We start from the raw sequence: 1,663 nt of genomic DNA, 5'->3' as shown, positions 1-1,663 counted from the left end.
GTAGGAGCAGACGACAAAGCGAAGCTTATGCGAGATTTACACGAAGAATTGAGCAAAAACATAGCTCAACGAAACCTCACGACATCCAAAGCAGCGAATAAACTAAGGATTGAGGGACCAACCTTTAAGAAGGGGGACAAAGTTTTCTTGTCACGACAAAACCTGAAAACTAAACGACCATGCAGAAAATTGGACAACCTCCGAATAGGACCATTCGAAATCCTAGAGGAAATAGGAAAAGTAAACTACAAGTTGAAACTCCCACAAGGCATGCGAATCCACCCTGTCTTTCACAAGAAACTCCTGGAACCAGCACCTCCAGATGCCGAGCTAGCAACGGAAATAGAGCTCGAAGACGACGAGTACGAGGTCGAGGAAATTAAGGACCTGCGGAAAATCGGTAGTCAGTGGAAGTACTTGGTTAAGTGGCAAGGATGGCCCGAAAGCCATAACACTTGGGAACCTGAAGGAAACCTGACGAACTGCAAGTCACTGGTATATAAATACCATCGGAAGCACCCGGAGAAGCAAGGGGAAGCCCCTCGAAGAGGAAGGAATAGTCAAAAGAAGGATCGTAGTAATCAGCCTGTAACCCGCCCAGATCAGCCGACGGTCCGGATAGCGATGGTTCGACAACAGGAAGGCCCGTACCCCCAGGGGCTGAGCTCCCCTCGGCCTGCTCTTTCGCCAGGTCTTGAACAGCGATTATCGCAAGATCGCGACGTGCGAAAGACCGTTCACGCTTCTTTACCTCCAGAAGTTCGAGCTTTTGCTGAGAAAGCTGTGCCTCAAGGCGAGCCACAGCCAGCTCTCGCTCTTCACGCTCCTCCCGAACTTTCTCCCACTCTTCCTCAGAAACAAAAAGACTGCACTCAGCACCGACGGAAATGCAACCAGCGCAACGACCGGACGTCGTTTCAACAAAGCAGCGCAACTTCTTCTCTTCACAACGCTTACAGCGAAAATCCATTTCAAGGCCTTCTTGCTCCACGCGAGTGGCCCGGGAACGCTTCTGCTCAGTCGAAGTTTGAGGACGTGGGGCGCGGGGCTTTTGGACCTTGGGCATGGTTAGGAAGGCTAGAGTCAGGAAGGGACGGTTACAATGGCCCGGGGCCTACCGACCTTATATGCAGCCAGCGTCTCAACACGCGGCACGGGAAAACAATATCCCAGGGTATCGAGACGATAGCCCTAAGAGGGGAGGTAATGTTACAAGTAACAAGAAGGATTCTCTCCTTGACAAATGACGAGATGGCTGAGAGCCTATGGACGTCCACGTCAGAAGGTAATGATCAACGCGGGGCGCTGATCACGTGACTTGGCATCTCGCCAAGACAGGACATCTGGAGATGCCAGACCCTCAGGAGATGCCATGACATCTGGAGATGCCAGCGACATCAGAGATGTCGAGGGCTTGGCCAGATGCCAGGACTGGAAGCAATGAGGATATAAGGATGGATGGATTTCATTATTACTCTCGTTGTGGTCAACTCAAATTGTACTTTCTTACTAGTTACTTTACTTAACAAGATTGTTACCTGTTGGTCTATAGCGATATAGATTAATAGTTGTCAAACCTATTGTTACCTTCTTATCAAGCACTCCACTCTACTGCATCGCCAGACAACTTTCACGGAACACTAGCGTAAAGCTCACCGGCCTT

The 1,663-nt window shown here is 50.0% G+C and overlaps 1 protein-coding gene across 1 annotated transcript; it reads right to left on the bottom strand.

The window, feature by feature from the left end:
* Positions 1-206: 206 nt before the first annotated feature.
* Positions 207-1,233, bottom strand: PSV08DRAFT_331126 (uncharacterized protein; the record flags this gene model as incomplete). Its single annotated transcript, XM_066092740.1, has 5 exons — positions 207-387; positions 484-586; positions 652-688; positions 832-961; positions 1,123-1,233. Coding segments are annotated over 3 exons (172 nt in total), but the record flags the coding sequence as incomplete, so codon positions are not given.
* Positions 1,234-1,663: the final 430 nt, after the last annotated feature.

The sequence above is a fragment of the Bipolaris maydis genome (genome assembly GCF_028858645.1).
Source record: "Bipolaris maydis strain C4 unplaced genomic scaffold PSV08scaffold_15, whole genome shotgun sequence".
Taxonomy (NCBI): domain Eukaryota; kingdom Fungi; phylum Ascomycota; class Dothideomycetes; order Pleosporales; family Pleosporaceae; genus Bipolaris; species Bipolaris maydis.
The sequence above is the reverse complement of the archived record's forward strand: the minus strand, read 5'-3'. Positions and strand labels throughout refer to the sequence as shown.